The following is an 18,970-nucleotide window of genomic DNA, read 5'->3' on the forward strand; positions in this document are numbered from 1 at the left end:
TCTCTTTTAAGGCTTTTCTTCCCCCTACCAGTTTCCATGTGTGGCTGTATCCACACTTCTTTTCTTCATCCTCTTGATACAAGTGAATTTCTGGCGGCTTCCAGCAAACATCTCTAAAGCAAGCCCATTGTTCCTCTATGTCGTTCAACACTGGAGGATAATTAATTTTATTGTGATTTGTAACAAAACATGTCTTGTGATTTGAGTCGGCTAATTCCCATTCCACTAGGGTTGGTGTTGTCAAGGATTATTCAACTCCGTCCATGTAAATGTCATCTTGCCTGCTTGAGTAGGGTACTGAATATGGTCTGAATGGAGTCTTCTTCATCCAGTCCAATTTTAGAAGCAGAAATAGAGAAAGCAATTAAGCAGCTAAAATATGGCAAATGACAATACATCCTGCAATGGGAGTATGCAGAAAAAGTTAGAAATAAAGAAGTTGTATCCAAAAGATGAAAGAATAGCTTGACCAAAAAAAGTGAGAAAAGCGAAAGAAGCATAAATGAGGCAACTCCAAGAAATTGTTCCAGGTGTGTAAGCAGTTATCATCATACTTCCCAAGTCGCAGTGGTGTCTGTCACAGTTCAGGGCAGTTTTATCTGTATTCCCCCTCCATGATCCAGCAAGGACACCCACTCTCAGGCTTCCACTTCTCCAGCCATCACCTTTGTTGGGCAGAGACCCGCATCTCTCTCCCCGCTTACTGAGATTTTTTCCAGGCTGCACAGTTCCCTGCCTACACTGTGTTATTCTCCAGCAAGGAAGACTGCCTAAACAGGATGCCTCTGTGCTTTGCTTACTCTTCAAAGGCTATAAATAGTGTAATTGCCACAGTTCAGTTACCACATAGTTCTTTATAAGCAAGCACATGTATTCTTATAGTAAAAATGTTAGAGAAAACATATTAAAAACAATAAAAGAACCTACACACATACTACTAAGCTTACCTGAGATTGCCCTGTGACTCCAACAAGGGCTGTGGCTGGTGAACAATCCTTTAAACCCCAGAGTTTTTCCTGTGATTACATAATAATGAGGAGTCCTTTGGTTCAGAACAAGCACACTTGTGAATCTGAGTCACTTCTTTATCCATTTTGGGTCTTTGAAGAGACTGTAAATAGGTATTCAGCAAGACAATGGGTTTTCTCCTCAAGGCACACCTTCAAAAGGATGGATCTGGATATTAATTTATAATACAGTTTGGGAAAAAGAACTTTGCCTAGAGGATTGGAAGAAAGGTAGGATCAGTAAATTATTAAAAAAAGAAGTGGTATACGATAACTTATGAGGAATAACATTATTTTCAGTACCTAGAAAAGTGTTTTGCAGTATGCTGTGGAACAGAGTCAAACTGGATATAGATGAAAAACTGTGTAATGAGCAAGCAGGCTTTAGACCAGAAAGATTGTGAGTAGATCACATATTTATCCTGAGACGATTGATTGAGAAAGGGCTTCCCTATGATAGAAGATTAGTCTTGAACTTCATAGATTTCACCAAGGCTTTTGAATGCATTCATAGAGAGTTGCTGATGAAGATCCTGCAACAAAAGAGTTTCCTATAAACAGTGTCACTGATCAAGATGCTTTATGAAGGTCAAAATGCTGTAAGAGAGAGAAAGACAGGAGCCAATTGGTTTGATATCATCACTGGAGTGTGGTATTATTAGTGATTTTGTATATCTTGGGAGCACAGTTAGTGCTGAGTGCCAACTCTATAAGGAGGCGTAAGCAAAAATGTGGACGATAAGTAGAGCTTTTTTTGTGACGGGCAAATATTTGGAAAAACAGGGAGACTCACACAAGAAGCAAGATACAATTGTACAATGTTATTATGATACCAGTATTGTTATATGATTTTGAAACTGGGCAAATAGCAGAAGCCCATAGCAGAAAACTTGATGCATTCCAACATAGACGCTTGCTGAGAATACTTGGTGTCCATTGGTGGAATAAATAGTAACTAATGCTGATGTAAAGACAATGATTTGAGAAAAAAGGCTGAAGTGCTTTGGGCATATTGTACAGATGTAAAAAAACCCGTATTTCTAGACAAAAAGCCAAACATACATATTCGTACTCATGCAAGTAGTCTTGTTCACATGAGAAACCTAAAGCACTCAAAGGAACTATTCCTAGTGTAGCAGTTGCAGGCTCATGCCCATAGATCACTTGTGTCAATTGGCATAACCCTGCCACAAAGCCAGTGGGCTGGTCACTGGGTGTCTTGTCTGCCTTATTACTTGGAGATAGGCTATTGTTACGGTTAATCCAAAGGTTCTCCAACTTTTTCATACAGTGGACCACATTTTTATGAACACATTGTCTCATGGAACATCTCTCTTCCCTTCTGTGATTGCATGGGCAGCACTCCCTTTCCCTCCCAATAATGTAGCAACGACAACAATTGTTTACATAGAAAAATAATATTAGAAAGCGTATAATGTATTTTAGCTCTCTGTACCATAATTTGGGAACCTTGGGTCCAGTCATTTTATAATCTAAAACTAAACTCTTCAGCATCATTTTTATTTTTTTGCGTATATTTTAAGTATATAAAGAAGCAACTTTTTCTTCAGTGAAGTAAAATACTCCAAAATAAGCTTGGTAGTATAATTTACACTATAAGTTTTAAACCTAATTTTATGTTTTCTGTTCCCAGGGGCAGTGATTGTTTCCACTCCACAAGACATTGCTTTACTGGATGCACGCAAAGGAGCTGAGATGTTTCGAAAAGTCCATGTGCCTGTAAGCATTTAGAAAGAAATATATTCTTCCAAAAGGTGAAACATTTCTAAATTGTGGAGACAGGTGAATTTTTTAAATGAACTACTGAATTTCAGGTTTCAGAGGGGTGGCTGTGTTAGTCTGTATCAGCAAAAATGAGGAGTCCTTGTGGCACCTTAGAGACTAACACATTTATTTGGGTGTCATAAATATAAAGGAAAAGGTAACCACCTTTCCGTATACAGTGCTATAAAATCCCTCCTGGCCAGAGGCAAAACTCTTTCACCTGTAAAGGGTTAAGAAGCTAAGATAACCTCACTGGCACCTGACCCAAAATGACCAATGAGGGGACAAGATACTTTCAAATCTGGAGCAGACTGGGACAGGGACAAAGGGTTCTGTCTGTCTGTGTGATGTTTTTGCCGGGAACAGATCAGAAATGCAAGCCTTCCAACTCCTGTTAATTTAGTAAGTAATCTAGCTACCCTAGAGTTCAGAGTGGTGAAGGAACGTTGACAATGGGCTATAACCCACTTCATCAGATGCATGGAGTGAAAAAAAGTGGGCAGGTATAAATATACAGTACATGAAAAGAAGGGAGTTGTCTTCGCAAGTTGATAACGAAGCCAATTCAATCATGGTGGATGTGGCCATTCCCATCAGTTGACAAGAAGCTGTGAGTATCAACAGAGGGAAAATTATTTTTTGTAGTGACCCAGCCACTTCCAGTCTTTATTCAGGCCTAATTTGATGATGTCAAGTTTGCACATTAATTCCAGTTCTGCAGTTTCTCGTTGAAGTCCGTTTTTGAAGTTTTTTTTGTTGAAGAATGGCCACTTTTAAGTCTGTTGTTGAGTGTCCAGGGAGACTGAAGTGCTCTCCTACTGGTTTTTGAATGTTACAATTCTTGATGTCTGATTTGTGTCCAGTGCCCCTCTGCCATGTACATTGGCCAAACCGGAGAGTCTCTACTCAAATGAATAAATGGATACATCCACCATGATTGAATTGGCCTCATTAGCACTACAAAAAGTAATTTTCCCTGTGTTGACATTCCCCCCTTCTTGTCAGCTGTTGGGAATGGGCTACATCCACCCTAACTGAATTGGCTTCGTTAGCACTGACCTCCCACTTGGTAAGGCAACTCCCATCTTTTCATGTGCTGTATATTTATACCTGCCTACTTTTTTTTCACTCCGTGCATCTGATGAAGTGGGTTATGGCCCATTAAAGCTTATGCCCAAATAAATTTGTTAGTCTCTAAGGTGCCTCAAGGACTCCTCGTTGTTTTTACTGAATTTCACAAATTCTGTTTCGGTAAAACACCTAAAAACTAGTATATTTCTCTAGCCTGTGATATAAAAGGCAGAAGCGTGTTTGCTTGCTTTAACAGGATGATGGAAAGAATCTGTTTTAGAATTTAATTGAGATCACAATACCACTTGATGTTCTAAAATAAAATGACCTTATAGTCCCAAATAGACTGGATTATAAATCAGCCTTCTTTGTATGTTATATATCCAATCTTTATGTGCACCATATTCCTTTGCTGGTGACTAGGTAGTGGTTTGCACAAAAAAGTTACTTTCCGTTTAGATTTTCATGTTGTTTGTTAGAGAAGAAACACCCCAAATTGGAACATGTTTTGAGGTTTGGATCTAGAGTCAAACTTGGCTCAGGAGTAGGGACCATTTCTGGAAAACTAAAATAACAAAGTAGGTATACAGTGCTTAAGACAACATTTCAGGTGGTTAGCCTTGTCATGGGGTTTTCTCACTATTGAGCACCTCTTTTTGGCTGTGTCCATAGATTAAGCTCCAGTCAGGTCTGATACCGTTCCTTTCGGCAGCTGTTCTCAACAAATCCCCTCTTGTTCTCTGGGATTCGGAGTGCTCCCTCTTCTAAATGAGCTGCATGTCCAGCTTATCGAGAAAAGCTGGATGAGCACAAGTCCATGGGGCCAGATGCAGTGCATCCGAGGGGCTGAGGGAGATGGCTGATGTGATTGCAGAGCCATTGGCCATTATCTTTGAAAACTCGTGCTGATCCAGGGAGGTCCCAGACAATTTGAAAAAGGCAAATATAGTGCTCATCTTTAATAAAGGGAAGAAGGAGAATCTGGGGAACTACAGACTGGTCAGCCTCACCTCAGTCTCTGGAAAAATCATGGAGCAGGTCCTCAAGGAATTCATTTTGAAGCACTTGGAGGAGAGGGAAGTGATCAGGAATAGTCAACATGGATTCACCAAGGGCAAATCATACTTGACTAACCTGATTGCCTTCTATGATGAGATAACTGACTTTGTGGATATAGGGAAAGCGGTGGATGTGATATATCTTGACCTCTTAGCAAAGCTTATGATTCGGTCTCCCACAGTATTCTTGCCAGCAAGTTAAAGAAGTATGGGCTGGATGAATGGACTATAAGGTGGATAGAAAGCTGGCTAGATCACCAGGCTCAACAGGTAGTGATCAACTGCTCGATGCCTAGTTGGCAGCCGGTATCAAGCAGAGTGTCCTAGGGGTCGGTCCTGAGCCCAGTTTTGTTCAATATCTTCATTAATGATCTGGATGATGGGATAGATTGCACCCTCAGCAAGTTTGCAGATGACACTAAGCTGGGGGGAGAGGTGGATAAGCTGGAAGGTAGGGATAGGATCAAGAGTGACCTAGACAAATTGGAGGATTGGGCAAAAGAAATCTGGTGAGGTTCAACAAGGACAAGTGCAGAGTCCTGCACTTAGTACGGAAGAAACCCAGGCACTGCTACAGGCTGGGGACCAACTGGCTAAGCGGCAGTTCTGCAGAAAAGGACCTGGGTATTACAGTGGATGAGAAGCTGGATATGAGTCAACAGGATGCCCCTGGTGCCAAGGCTAATGGCATATTGGGCTACAACATTAGTACGAGCATTGCCAGCAGATTGAGGGAAGTGATTATTCCCCTCTATATGGCACTGGTGAGGCCATATCTGGAGTATTGCATCCCCCACTACAGGAAGGATGTGGACAAATTGGAGAGAGTCCAGTGGAGGGCAACGAAAATGATTAGGGGGCTGAGGCACATGATTTATGAGGAGAGGCTGAGGGAACTGGGATTATTCAGTCTGTAGAAGAGAAGGGTGAGGGGTATTTGATAGGAGCCTTCAATTACGTGAAGGGGGGTTCCAAAGAGGATGGAGCTAGGCTGATCTCAATGGTGGCAGATGACAGAACAAGGAGCAACGGTCTCAAGTTGCAGTGGGGGAGGTCTAGGTTGGATATTAGGAAAAACTATTTCACTCGAAGGATGGAGAAGCACTGAAATGGGTTACCTAGGGAGATGGTGGAATCTCCATCCTTAGAGGTTTTTAAGGCCCAGCTTTACAAAGCCTTGGCTGGGATGATTTAGTTGGGGTTGGTCCTGCTTTGAGCAGGGGGTTGGACGAGATGACTTCCTGAGGTCTCTTCCAGTCCTAATCTTCTGTGATTCTATGATTCATGACTCAGCCCTGCAGCAGGTCACTGTATACTCTTCCCCTTTCCAGACAGTCTTGTTTATCGTATGTTCACCTGTGTATAGTATGTGTATTTTAACATGATGATCAGACGTTTTCCCACTGTTGATTTGATTTCCCCTGTGTTGTCTCTCTTCCTCACACCTCCTCAGCATTTTGCATGTTGTCAATTACTTTAATCTTTAAGGAAAAAGAACAGTCCAGCGTCTTGAAATGTTTGCTTCATTTACGTACAATTATTAAGGAACAATTATTACTCATAAGATGTATCATTACGTTTCATTATTGATAATATCAATCATCTTTCTTCTCTGTAGGGATCTATCCTGGTACAAATCTATCTTGCGAAAACTAGTTAGTTGCTGATTGCTGTAATGGAGCAAATTTTACAAGGTGCTGAGCTCTTTCAACTCCCACTGAGCTCAAGACCATGAGAGGCAGCATGATCTAGTGTGTTAGGATCAGGCCTATGAAATGTAAATTACTTTTAAGAGATAAAACCTGGGAAAAGTACAAAAAAAAAAAAAGGCATTAAATACAGTACAACATTACAGTAAATTAAGAAACTGATTTTAATACAGATCAGTGAAACCAGCTGAGGTCTGCCTCTATATTTAATTTACCTTATTCTAGCTAGTTACTGCAGCATAAGTGGTGGCACCAATACTTGAGATCACACAAAATTTGGAAACTTCAGTAATATCTGTAGGGAATGCGGGAAAATTAGACATGGTAACAGCTTTGACTCCAAATTTCCTGCGTGTCAGTTTTCTATGAACCTTTTAATTATAGCCTTGCTACTTTTTTCATTGAATTAATTTTTAAATGTAACATTTAAAATGTAAAAATCAAAAGCTTAACAAAAGTTCACAGTGAAAGGACTTGAAATTGAATTCTAATGTCTGGACAAAAAAGATAAGTATTATTTAAATATTAACTAGGTTATGTGACAGGGTCAGGCCAGATGGCTACAGGAGAGTGTTGGGTTTTTTTGGAGATATTCGATGCGTGGAGTGGATGGAGCAAGCTCCTATTCCATCTCCCTGTTCCAAAAATCCATTTAATATATAGTCCTCAGATAGAGGACATATCAGATATTAAACTGATAAGAACAGATACTACAGGAGAGTGTTAGAAGGCAGATATATTAGTCCCAGATTAAGCAGGTCCATTTTCTCTGGGTAAGGTAACAGGGGCAGTTCCAGAACAAGAAGGAACTTGCTGGAACAAATTCAGGCAGGTAGGCTAATTAGGACCAATTAAGAAGCTGCTAGAATCAATTAGGGCAGGCTGGCTAATCAAGGCACCTGAGTTTAAAAAGGACCTCCCTTCAGTTTGTGGTGTGCATGCGAGGAGCTGGGAGCAAGAGGCACTAGGAGCTGAGAGTGAGAAGGTGTAGTGCTGGAGGACTGACGAGTACAAGCATTATCTGACACCAGGTGGAAGATCCTGTGGTGAGGATAAAGAAGGTGTTGGGAGAAGGCCATGGGGAAGTAGCCCAGGGAGTTGTAGCTATTGCACAGCTGTTCCAGGAGGCACTCTAGACAGCTGTCGTCCACAGGGCTCTGGGCTGGAACTCGGAGTAGAGGGCGGGCCCGGGTTCCCCCCAAGCCTCCCAACTCCTGATCAGACACAGGAGGAGTTGACCAGGACTGTGGGTTCCACCAGAGGGCCTGTTCCCTGACCCACATGGTGGATCAGCAGAGAGTGCGGGGATTGTTCTACTTCCTTTTCCCCATGCTGGCCAGTGATGAACAGTGGATTTGAGCCACGAAAGTGGCCAAACTGAGGGCTGCCGTGAATCTCTGAGGCGAGCAAATCTGCCAATAAGTGCAGGACCCACCAAGCTAGAAAAGAAACTTTTGTCACAGTAAATAATCAAATAGTGTTTTTCAGAAAACATATTAAATTGTGTTTTGGACTTGACACTGTAATACGAGTTTCTAAATAACAAAGTATTGCATTCTTGAATATGACCACAAAAATGTATTTTTCATAAAGAATACAAGTATGGAAAGAAACATGCAGATTCAAATATCTGCTAATTTTAAATATTAATTAAAAAGGAAAGCATCCTGTACACTTCATTTTTTTCAGTCTTCTCCTTAAAAAGTTCCCTCTGGCGATGCACATTTTCTCCATTACCTATTTAGATAACATTTATATTCTGTTTTAAAAAGTAGAAATTTCTTTAATGCCTAATTTACTTTTAATAGAAACTGAGACAGAAATGTTGAAATTACTGCCTTTACTTGATTTTTAATTCACAGGATATCTTAACAAAGAAAATATATGAATGGGTTCAATAAATATGAATGTCGTTTGTTGGCTGCTGAAGCATGTACATGTACATCAATTTTTCAGTAACCAAAATTTCAAAGTATAAAATATCTGTTGCATTTTGTGCTAGAGATGTGTGATGAGGTGTACAAACCCCACACTGAGCAACAAGGGGTTAAGGGATCATTTTGGGCTCAGCCAGCCCTGCCCCGCCACACCTGCAGCAAATGCTCCATGTGCTGGAGGAATTAAAAGTCAGGGAATTATCTTATTTGGGTGGCAGAGCAGAGGGAAGCCTAAAGGCTCCGACACTGCTGCCCAAAGGGGCCCTCCTTGAGGGAAGGGACGACCCACCCCAGAGACAACCAGAGAGGGAAGTATCCTACGACCTTGGACATTGGTAACTCCCTCTTACTACTTTTGGTTTGGATTTTTCCACCAGGCAAAGGCCTTGAACTGCTGGAATTGCTGTTGGCAGGCCTGGAAGAGGTGGAATCCTTGAAACTGTAGTGGCCTGCTGCAGAAATGGAGACCACCTGCTTGCACTGGAATCCATTCATAGTTACCACTGTCTAAAAGGATTTGATAAGGGACAGCTTTCCAGATAAGTTGATGGCCTGTGGGCTGCTAAACCCATAGCCATTAAAGGATTTTGCATGCATTCTGGTGAATTTTATCACACGTACAGTGCTTTTTACAAACATTAACAGATTAACCCCCAAGTGAGGTATTTAGGTCCATAGTATTTACAGCTTGGACACTAAAACAGAAAGATTAAATGATTTGACCAAGGCTACAGAGGTGTATCCATGTTGGAGACAAAATTACAATGCAAGAGTCTCTAGTTTTAAGTCCAGTGACTTCTCCATGAGAAGATCATGTACCCTCTCATTGTCTTAAACTCTACCTGCTGTGGGCAGCAGTCTCACTTGCTGTGAGCAGAGGAGTCAGTTCAACTGCTGCCGTCCACTTGGCAGGGAGTGTGCCTGCCTCTGTTGCACTGGAGCTGCTGCAATGTGACACTGCCTCCCATAGCTGTGAATTTTTGGAATCTACCCTAAATCTAAGAATCTGTGGCTGTGGCTTTCATGAACCCCAAAGGCCAGCACAGGGCACCTGGTGGGGAAATCCATGAATAATTCGGACTATTTAGGAAAAATCAGTGAAGTACTTTCAACTTTAGAGTTTCTGTTGGTTTATATTTTCAAGACTATCTCTGAAAGGAGAAGGACTAACTTGTTTGGTTTTAATAAAGCTGAGATCCTCTGTCCAGGATGTTCAGATTGGTGGGAGTTGTGGATTTCACAGGTTCCAAAGGCCAGCTGTATATACAATTGGCTGTTGTACTGGAGAAAGAATCTGAGGTGTATTTTCTTCTAAAGACACTTCAACTGTTGTCTATCTGGCTATTTATTTGTATCACTGTAGCACCTAGAGGACCCATGCACATAGTAAGAGTCAGTCCCTGGCCTGAATTGTTTGCAATCAGATGAGGAGGGATGGAAAGGAAGTATTATTATCCCCATTTTGTAAATAGTGAACTGAAGTAAAGATACGTGAAGTGACTTGCCCAAGGTCACACAGGCAAATCTGTGGCAGCCCAGAGAGGGAATTGAAACCCAGGTCTGCTGAGTCCTAGTCCAATGTCTTTACCACATCTTGTACTTGCAGTTTAACAGATGATTCAGTTACTAAAGTAGTACAAATAGTATCTGGCCAGGCCAAAGTAACTTGGGGTGTAGGGCTGCTGAGCAAGAGGAGGCACATGGGTGGTCACTGACACAAGTGAACTGGACATCTGAAAAGTTGAAATGCTGACTGGTAGAAATTTTGAGATTTGGACCGTTGAAACACGGGGGAGGGGGAAAGGATGGTCCTGGCCCTATTTAAAGTCAATGGCAAAACTCCCATTGACTTCAGTAGAGCCAGGATTTCCCTCAGAATCTCTAAAGATGTATGAAAGGCTTTCATTCTCTAATTTTATCTTCTATAACTAAAAAAGGTTTTGACCTTCTTAGGCTCAGCTCACAAAAGACTAGGGAGTGAAATTAGATTCATACATACTTATGGGATAGTTTGTGTAGACTGTAATGGACTTTGTAACCTTTTCAAATCTGTTGTTTGAACAGGGAAATGAGAGCTTTTGCAGTCTTCATTAGCAAGACTTATTACTTTCAGTCTGTGGATTTAAAAACTTTGAGGATAATAGTGAAGTCTTACTATCTTTCTGTAAATATGCAACAATATACGTATTAACAAATACATCTGAGTGATAAAAACGTTTATATAAATTATAATAGCTTTTTAAAATAGTCATTTTGATTAATGCATAATGTGAACTAATGAACTGAGAAATTTGATCTGGGGAGAAAACCTCAAACTTTTAATTTATAATTGTAGTGCACAAAAGTCCCACAAAATTGTAAAATGCATCTTTTGAGCTGCTGCTGTTCAAATTTATTAAATCATTTGTTTTCCAATTTTACTATATTGGTTCCTCTGACACCAGTACTTTGAAGAACAAATTTCAACCAGAAGGAATTGTAAACCCACAGTAATATCCATGTGAAAATTGTGTTTGACATGCTTCTTTGTTAAATTTTCAAACAAACATCTTTGTGCTTTCTCCCATGCTGCCCCTCATGCTCGAGAAGAGCTTCCCAGGACCATCCACAAACCTAACACATTATCCTCCTTCTAAAACCTCCTTAAAATGTTCCTTTTCAGTGATGCTTACAAAAAACATGAGAAGTTAGGCCACTGGTATGCTGAGACCACAATCTGTCATCCTGATCAATATTACCTGATTGTTTCCTTGTACTCCCCCAAACTGTCTGTGTCCATCTGTTCTCTTGTCTTACACTTAGATTGTAAATTTTGGGGCAAAATGTGTTAGTTCAGCGCCTAGCACAAGGGGGTCCTGGTCCGTGATTAGGGCTCCTAGGCGTTACAGTAACTCACATAATAAAAATAACTTAGTTAATAATTATATAAATAAATAATAGAATCCTAAATGAGAAAAAAATGAGCCTAGTGGACTCTGCATAATATTGCACACTGAGAGTGAACAGTCCAGTATTCAAAAGCTCTGCTGATATTCAGAAGGAACCATTTATACCTTAAAATATACTACTAGATAGATGATAGACAAGATTAATGCAGAAGGAATGTAAAATGGGCATGTGGCGCAGGCATTAAGGGACTGTGTGTCTGTCACGCCATCTGGAGTGACTCATGATAGAGAGTGCCAATCTCAGGGCAGACTGTCAAAAGCAGGGCAGACCCCGCCTCACTGGTGCTATGTTCTACAGTTAGATTTCACTAACCCAGTAACAAACATTAACTCCTAGATCACTTTAACTGTCTTACCATGGAGTCATAGACAGTCCCCTTGGGTTCTCCAGTCTATCTTGCCACCCAGGCAAGCGGGGCTTAGTGATAGATGGTCACTTACACCAAAAAAATCACAAAAAATTTTCAGGTTGCTCCCAGTGTCAAGAGACCAGTGACTTACCCCAGATCAATTTGTACTTTCAATCGCACACCAAAGACAAAGCCTGTAGCCAATACTGTAATAAACTAACCAAAGGTTTATTAACTAGGAAAGAAGAAATAAAAGTTATTTACAGGTTCAAGCAAGCATATATACACAAATGAGTTTGTCTGATTCAAAAAATGACAGAGATGTAGTAATCTGTCACCCCTGAATGTCTTTTTAGGGCTTAACCATGTCAACCCTGGGGATCTCTGCTTTTTGTTTCTTAGCTCCAGCCCTGGTTAGAGTACAAACTTGCAAAGATATGGAAAATCTTCATTTTATTTTTATTTCCCTCTTCCAGCATTCAAACCAATGGGACAAGCCTTCTGCATGTACTTCTCCATGGGTGGATGGAGCAATTAACAAAACTTTTGTTTTGTGATTGCCCATTGAATTTGGTAGTCCTCCTGTATGGGTGTGGGGAGCCCCTCTTCCCATCTGAGTTCACACGTTCAGAGCAGGCATTTTTACAGTTTTATAAAACAAATTTATATTTTTCCTTGTAGCATGCAATACAGACACTACAAATGAGATTAATGCATGTATCAACTTACAAGCATTTTACAGAGTCTAAATACGTCCTTACAAGTCAAACACCTACCTTAAACAATATTACCATATAGGTGAGCTGGACTGGTTTCCAGCTATGAATTTGTCAGTGCTCAGCTTATGCCTACAGACTTGGCAAGAGCTGGTACCTGGTTTACCCGCGTCACAGAGTCATTTGCTTTCAGTAAGACTAGCTGAAGAAAAAAGATCATAAATGAGACATTAACACATGATGTAGCATGGAGGATACAGCTACAGTAGCATTGTCTTAATAAAGCTCTGGTACAGTTACTTTTTCTGGTGGTGTGTTGCTATCATCAAAGGATTCATGAAACGGTTATAAAAACAGCTATAAAACATTTAAATAAAACACTAAGACTACATCACTTGTTCTGTGATCATGTGTTTTGTTTGGTTTTGTTTGGGTTTTTTTTTTGATACTTTAATGCTGTGTCTACAGTACGCACAGTACGTGTAGCTACTCACCACAGTGAGAAGCAGGCTGCATCCAAGTGTGCAGCTGTAGTTGGCAGTGAAAAGGGTCTGGCAGAGGGGAGGCTCCCTGCTGCCAGTCTTTCCCCGCTGTGGGGAAGGGCTCCAGCTGTGAGAGGTGCCCAAGCCTTTCCCCCCTGAAGTCTTTTCCTGCAGCAGCGAAAGGCTTCGGCAGTGAGGAGGCAGTGGGACACTATATTGCTAAAAATATCAGTGTAGATGAGGAGGTCTGGGTTGGGCGAGTAGAGACGGTGTTGGGGATGTACTCCCATACATACCCACGCCCTTCAGGCGTGTCTTTGTTTGCCTAAGCCATGCCTCACTGGCCACACTGCAATTTAATATCCATCCTTTGAGGGCTATGCAGGTAGGTACTCTAAATGTCACCAAAAGCAGTGTGCTGTGTTCATGTACTCTAAGAGGACTACAGAAATTTAAAAAGCTAGGTGCTTGAAAATGGGTGAGTACATTTGTACGACAAGTGCAAGTTTTCTTTTGTATGGTGTGAGGAATAGACTGAATTAATTGGGTAAATCATCTTATTCTCTGCCCCCTTCGGGAGATGTCTCTCAAATCTCAAAGCATCATCCTACTTCGTTATCATTCAGTTTCCAGTTTACACACACGTTGAAATCCCCATGTTATAGTATTAATCGTTTAGGAGTCCATCAACAGAGCACTTACGCTGGCTACAGAGAGCTCTATAAAACACTGTCTGTCTTCCTCCTTCCCTGTGCCTCCCATTGGAAATTGAATGTGCTGCCCCTTCAACAGCTGTAGTCTTTCCCAGCCAAAGAACTCAGAGTAAAACCTGCCCTGATGTAAATCCTCTGAAAGCTCTACATAGTAAACCTATGCTACCATGTGAAAAATTCAGAACGCCAAATGCAGGCATAGAAAAGCCAGTACACCAAAGCTGACGCGCACTCAAATTTTTTTTATTTTAGTTGTATTTGATTGCACATTGAGCACAGTTATGTGCTATAAAGTAAAAATAACATGTTCATTTGCTTATATTCCTCTCTCTGTATTCTTTACATTGGCCAATATTTTCAAACTTGGGTGCCAAAGGTCGGGTGCTTGTTGTAAATAGCAACCTAAGTAATGTAATTGATTTTTAGTGGTGCTGAACCCCTGCGGCTCCCATTAACTTCAGTGGAAACTGTGGATGATCAGCACTTCTGAAAACAAGGCCACTTTATTCAGGTGCCAAAGTTTAGGAATTTAAGGTGAAATTTTCAAAGGCCCTCTGTATCTTGTAACTTTCACTCTGAAGTTTGGAAATTTTGGGTATCGTATCTAGGTGATCTATTTATTTTCTGTTTATAGAATTTTAATATGAAGCTAAGATTGTGCAGGTTTTCTGTTGATTAATAAACCACAAGAGCCTTATAACATGTCAAATTTGGGTGTAAGTTATTCCTGGCAGGTTTGCAAAATTCCGGTCATCCTTTGTGCTTAACTTTGTTTGACAGATAAACACAGTGTGATTAGTGTTCTCATCAGCATCATTCTAAAATGTTGAAGCGTAGATTTTATGCCCAGAGTGGCAAACTTTCTTTATATTTTTGCAAAGAAGATGTTGGAAATTGGACATCAACAAAAAGACACCTAATATGTGTATATTAGATTTTTGTCCCACAGTTTTTGTCGGTTTCTGCCTTGCATAATTATTTCTATTGTTTTGATCTTTAAATGTCTCTCTGCTCCTCAGCAAGAATAGCAAATCTGGGTTCGTTTTTGAAGATATTTTCCTGCTGAATAGCCAAAAAAGTCTTTTTTTTAAAAAAATAGGTCCAATTGTGACACTTCTTGTAATGCAGTGCAGTGGTGGCCATGTTGGTCCCACAATATTAGAGAGACAGGATGGGTGAGGTAATATCTTATAAAGTTGGTCCAATAAAAGATATTACCTCCCCCAGCTTGTCTCACTTCTTGTAATATGTCACAGTTCATGAAATTAAACTCTAAACAAGAAGACTGTAAAACACAGCACATGAAACCTCCAGGGTTCAAAGTTATGTGATACAACAATTGTTTTAGTGAGATGTTATAAAGTGGTGTTCGTAAGTTAAGTACTGTAGTTTGGGGAGTATAAGAGATGTTTTATAACAAATGTGCTTGATAATCTTGACTTGAAAGGCAGCAATCTTGTAATGAATATGAAGTATATAATATATAAATATTTATAAAATGATCAAATAAAAACACTATTAAATTACTTAGTTGCTGAGCCTGGAATCTAGGGGTTGTGGTGACACTGTTTAAAACGGTCTATTCATTTTAAACTAATACTTTTAAGATACCTTGTTTGAGATCTATTCTCTGATGCTATGTGTGGATAGATGTAATGTACCAGTATTGATACTAAGACTCTAGATTTGAACATACTTTTTTAACTTAACAGGTTTTGGGACTTGTCCAAAATATGAGTGTTTTCCAATGCCCAAAATGTAAACATGAGACCCATATTTTTGGAGCTGATGGTGTGAGAGATCTAGCAAAAACCCTTGGACTAGATGTTTTAGGTAAGAATACTGATATGATTTTTATTGTTGACGGACAAATTAATGATACTGTATGTTCAAATAATGGTCAAATAGAAAAAAAATGGTGCAGTAATAATCTTAAATTGCTGAGTTTTATTACAGTTTTTGTGCTGTTTGTGATCATTGTCTCAGGATTTTTCCTTTTAATGAAATGCTGGCTAGATTTGGAAGTTTGTGACAAATATGACTAGTACTCACATATATAAGGGCCCCAAGTGGGAGAGGAAGTGTCTAAGGAAACTCCATCCACTGGATCTCGGTGATCTTGACGGTCTTCTAGATTGTAAACTCTTCAGAACATGGACTGTTTTGATATTTATATATTATACAGCATACAACATATAGTATTATTTATCAAATAAATTAAATAATTGTTAAATAATAAAGTGTACTGTTACTTATGGTGAAATTTTGTAACATATATGCAGTGACATCTAGGATCTAAATTCTTCCCATTGGAGTCAGTGGGAGTTGTCCCATTGACTCTACTGGAAACAGGAATGTCCTTTTTATGTATGTGGGAAAAGATTGTAATTTGAACAGCAATGCATTAGACCCGTTACTTTTATACCTACATATAGAATATTGAATTGTTGCGTTTGCATGGCAAATAAGTAGTTTACATTTTTGCTTTGAATCACACACACTGGTTATCCAAGGTCAGTTATGTTTAGACTAAACATAATTTAATTATGATTAGACCACCTTAACTATTGTCTTTAAGTGTTAGTTGGGATTTCAGGAATATACTGGATTGCAAAATGTGGTTTCAAAAGAAAATGTATCTTAACTTGTAAGTAATTCTAAACAAGAATTGTTCATATATTGATTTAATGTGGAATTATGTATAATTTTAAAATGTGGATTAATTGCTTGCTATTTTTAAAGAAGGTATGTTTAAACCTGAGTGATCAGGAAGAGGTTATAAAACATAAAAGCATATTTAAGTTGGTAAATGAGATAATTGTGCATGCTAATGATGTATCTCCATGTATTACTGTAATTATGTCAATGATATTCCACAGCTTATCATTAAAATGAACCAGGAAGTTCATTTAAAATCTTCATAAAAACATCAAGGTCTGATACAAATCTAACATAGGAATGGAATTTAGAATTGAAGGCGCACATTAGGGTCACCTGATGGAAGCATAATGTATGGGGATCAGAGTCAAAGGGGATTGCTTCAGCCCTGGGTTACACTGGGTGCAAAGCCTCCATCTGCAGTGGCACAAGGTGCTTGGTCAGCCATTGGTCCCCATAAGTGGCTTTTGCTGTCCCCAAGATGGGTACCGTTGGCCAAGGATGGGAAGCGGGTGGAGCCAAGGGATTTGCTGATTCGGGAGGAAGAGGTTTGAAGAGGAGTGGATACAAACATACTGTTCTCCAGCTGCTCATTAAAGAGCATGAATATAGTGCTGTAAGGGTTAAAGTTAGTTTGTATTGTACATAGAAGCATAGGAATTACCATACTGGATCAGACCAGTATCTGTCCTGTCTCCAACAATGGCCAGTATCTGATACTTCAAAGGAAGAAAACCTGCAACAGTTAGTTGTGATATAACCTGCCCATAGGGAATATCTCCTTCCAGTGCCCAATGGTTAGAGTCTGACTTATGACCAAAAGTTCTGAGGGTTTATATTACACTTTCCAAAGCTCTTGGGTGTGTTTTTGTTCGTATTTATAAGTAAAAATGTGGACATCCTTGTTATCCATGTAAATGTATTTTGAATCCTACTAAGCTCTTGGCCTCAGTGTGTATGTCTACACTGCAATAAAACACCTGCACCTGCCCTATGTCAGCTGACTCAGTCCCGTGGTGCAGCTGACACGGGTCAGCTGAGGGTGTTTTATTACACTGTAGACATACCCAATGATACCTTGTTAGCCTGAGGAACTTGTCAGTGTTTTGAGTGAAAAAGTATTTCCTTTATCTGTTTGGAATTTGCCACTTTTTAATATCATCGAGTGTCCCCCTTGTTCTTGTATTATGAGAGACGCTGAATTGAAGTTCCCAATATAACTTTTCAGTATCATTCATTATTTTATTTGCTTTTTATCATGCCATTTTATTAATCTCCTCATTATAGGAAATAATTTGTCTTGTCATTCTTCAGATGAGAGATTATCAGTCACTAATTATTCTTGCCCTTATTACTGGAATTCTTCTATTTCTCTAAATGCTTTTAGAAAGGGGGTGACAAGAACTAAACACAATATTCCAAATTAAATTGTGTCATTGATTTATGTAAGGAAATATAATAATAATTTCTGTATTATTCTCCATTCTATCCTATTCCTTATGTATCCTAACATTTCTATTTTTGTCCATATTGAACAGAGGTCTTTGCTAATACCAAGTCTTCTTCTTTGCTTGATACAATTAACTGTTCAAATTATTCCCTCCAATTCATGCATTTGTGCATTAACCAACACTGAATGAATCCATCATTATGTTGCCCATTCATCTGTTGTGAGGCAAATCTGCAGCCAAATCAGGGCTGCTTGCTCAGCTGCCCTTCCAACATTGTCTTCTCGGCAAAAGGATTACAAGGTTGGTGTTTAGAGAGCCAGATTTGTGGGTAGTCCCCATTGGCATATGTTGTCAACGTGCTCCTCATGGCCCAGGACCCAGATGACCTGGCGCAGGTGGAGACTTGCCAAGCCATCTACTTGGCGGCCTCCTTCAGCTGCGTCAAGAGCTTTGGCCTGAAGGCCGAGGATGTTGTTAATTGTATCATATATATGTCAATTTCAGAGCAATTTAAAATCTGCTGTCAGTGAATAACTTGCCTAATGCCCCCTTACTCTGTTCCGAGGTATAAGTTCCTGGTGTTGTGAAGGAAACACCGAAAGACACGGATGTAACCTTCCAATAAAGTAATTGACACAGGCAGTATTGCTTTCCAAAATGAAGTATCATTTTAGTAAAGTAACTAATAATCCCTACTACTATATGATCTAAAAATCCTAAACCAGGTACAAAATCCCTGACACCAATCTCTTATTGCAAGTTAAAGAGCATTCAAACTATAATAGCATATAGTTTAAATGATTCTAAGCAAAGCGATTTGTTACAGCACTCCCAGCCATCTAGTAGAGTGTGGGCCTGCTGCTCTAGCTGGGCATTCACCTTTCTGCCACCAATCTCTCCCCGCTGGAGAATTGGGTAGATCTCGAGGCCAGGGTGGCTGACTGTGGATCTCGAGGACCGGAAGTGGACGAAGGACAGGAAGTGGACGAAGTTGCTCTGGTGCCTTTCCCTATGAGGGAGGGCACTAGTGCTTAACCATCTGGTCCTGTCCGGCACCAGCTGGTCCTCTGGCACCAGCTCAACAC

General features: G+C 40.0%; 1 protein-coding gene across 6 annotated transcripts in view; it reads left to right on the forward strand.

Moving 5' to 3' along the window:
* NUBPL (NUBP iron-sulfur cluster assembly factor, mitochondrial) overlaps positions 1-18,970 on the forward strand; it is a 156,981-nt gene that overhangs the window by 111,432 nt on the left and 26,579 nt on the right. For all 6 annotated transcript variants that reach the window (XM_084632402.1, XM_084632403.1, XM_084632404.1 and 3 more), the window contains 2 exons: positions 2,662-2,747; positions 15,489-15,609. In XM_084632402.1, coding sequence (XP_084488528.1) covers positions 2,662-2,747; positions 15,489-15,609 — 207 coding nt within the window. The remainder of the gene's footprint in view (positions 1-2,661; positions 2,748-15,488; positions 15,610-18,970) is intronic.

Source organism: Lepidochelys olivacea (assembly GCF_965140295.1).
Source record: "Lepidochelys olivacea isolate rLepOli2 genome assembly, chromosome: 6".
Taxonomy (NCBI): Eukaryota; Metazoa; Chordata; order Testudines; family Cheloniidae; genus Lepidochelys; species Lepidochelys olivacea.